The following is a 1,253-nucleotide window of genomic DNA, read 5'->3' as shown; positions in this document are numbered from 1 at the left end:
TTTTGATGATATTTGGGGATGGATTGTAATGATTTGTGAATAGGGGTGAAAAGACGAAGGTCGAAGCCACTTTACGTGTGACCATGTTTGTTCTTATTCCCAGACTACGCGGATGAGTACGGACCAGTCCAGATGGAAGTGAAGTACGAGTTTATCCCCGCGGGAGTGGACACGCCGACTGTCGCGTATCCGGGAGACGATCCCCCAACAGTGATAGACTTTATCTTGTCCTTGTACACCGGCTGGGTAGGTATATGTTGATAAGTCATCATCGATATCGTGCTTACAGGGTTATATCTACTCTCCAAGGAGAGGTTAGGCTCCGGCTGTTTCTTTTATGTTTTTAGTCGTTTTTATCGGGCTTTCTATTTGGTATTGTATGTTGTATTGTCAAAACCTAGGAGCCGGAGTCTAACCTCTGCTTGGAGAGTAGGTTATACCGCCCCCAACGCCGGGTGCCACGCCCTTCCCTTGGCTGATTACACGGCGGGAGATGATGATGAGCAATAGGCTAAGTACTGATGATGAGTGATAATAGTAATAAGTAATAGTAATAAGTAATAATAAGCTCGTTCGCCATTCGAGTACACATGCGCTGCAACAAGGATTGTGGGTAATATGTCAAAGGTGAAGGCCCCTGATATATTAAAAAAAACACGTCTGGTCATTGTAATGCAAATCGAGAAAGTGGCCGAGAACTGTTATCAGGGACTTTCACCTTTGACATGTTACCCACAATTCCTGTCGCTGCGCATGTGTACTCCTAATGGTGAACGAGCGTATAGCCTGTGCCAGTAAAGATAGATTTTCAGCTACTGATGGAATTGACAGGCGAGAGATTTAAAGGATGGTCAAGATGAGGACGTTCACGTGCGTTCAAGTGCAACTACAATGACCTTTCTCCTTTTTCATCTCGACAGGTCGGATACACGTCACTGGTCGACATAGCACCAGGGACTGTCATCATTATCCTGCGGGCGTTTGCCGTTGATGGACGGTATACAGAAGTGGAACTACCGCCTATCGAGGTGAGAGCAACAATTGTCATGTTTTGTGTTTACAATTCATCTAATGACTTTTATTTTGTATTTGTCTTTGTTAGATATAACGTTATCTGTTCAACATATCTTTTTGTGACCTACAGACATACTTAGCTCAGCGTGGCAAAAATGTGCAACAGAATGTAACAATAGGTAATGGACAAGAAGACAAGCACTAGACGAATATCGAAAACATGATAACAGCATTCAGGA

At 43.7% G+C, this 1,253-nt stretch overlaps 1 protein-coding gene across 1 annotated transcript in view; it reads left to right on the top strand.

Annotated features, from left to right (window-relative positions):
- Window positions 1-1,253, top strand: part of LOC118424955 — a 24,144-nt gene that overhangs the window by 13,215 nt on the left and 9,676 nt on the right. The window contains exons 15-16 of the mRNA XM_035833763.1: window positions 104-246; window positions 921-1,028. Of these exons, the coding sequence (XP_035689656.1) occupies window positions 104-246; window positions 921-1,028 (251 nt within the window). The remainder of the gene's footprint in view (window positions 1-103; window positions 247-920; window positions 1,029-1,253) is intronic.

Source organism: Branchiostoma floridae, chromosome 10 (genome assembly GCF_000003815.2).
Source record: "Branchiostoma floridae strain S238N-H82 chromosome 10, Bfl_VNyyK, whole genome shotgun sequence".
Lineage (NCBI taxonomy): Eukaryota > Metazoa > Chordata > Leptocardii > Amphioxiformes > Branchiostomatidae > Branchiostoma > Branchiostoma floridae.
This window is presented reverse-complemented; position numbering and strand designations above follow the sequence as displayed.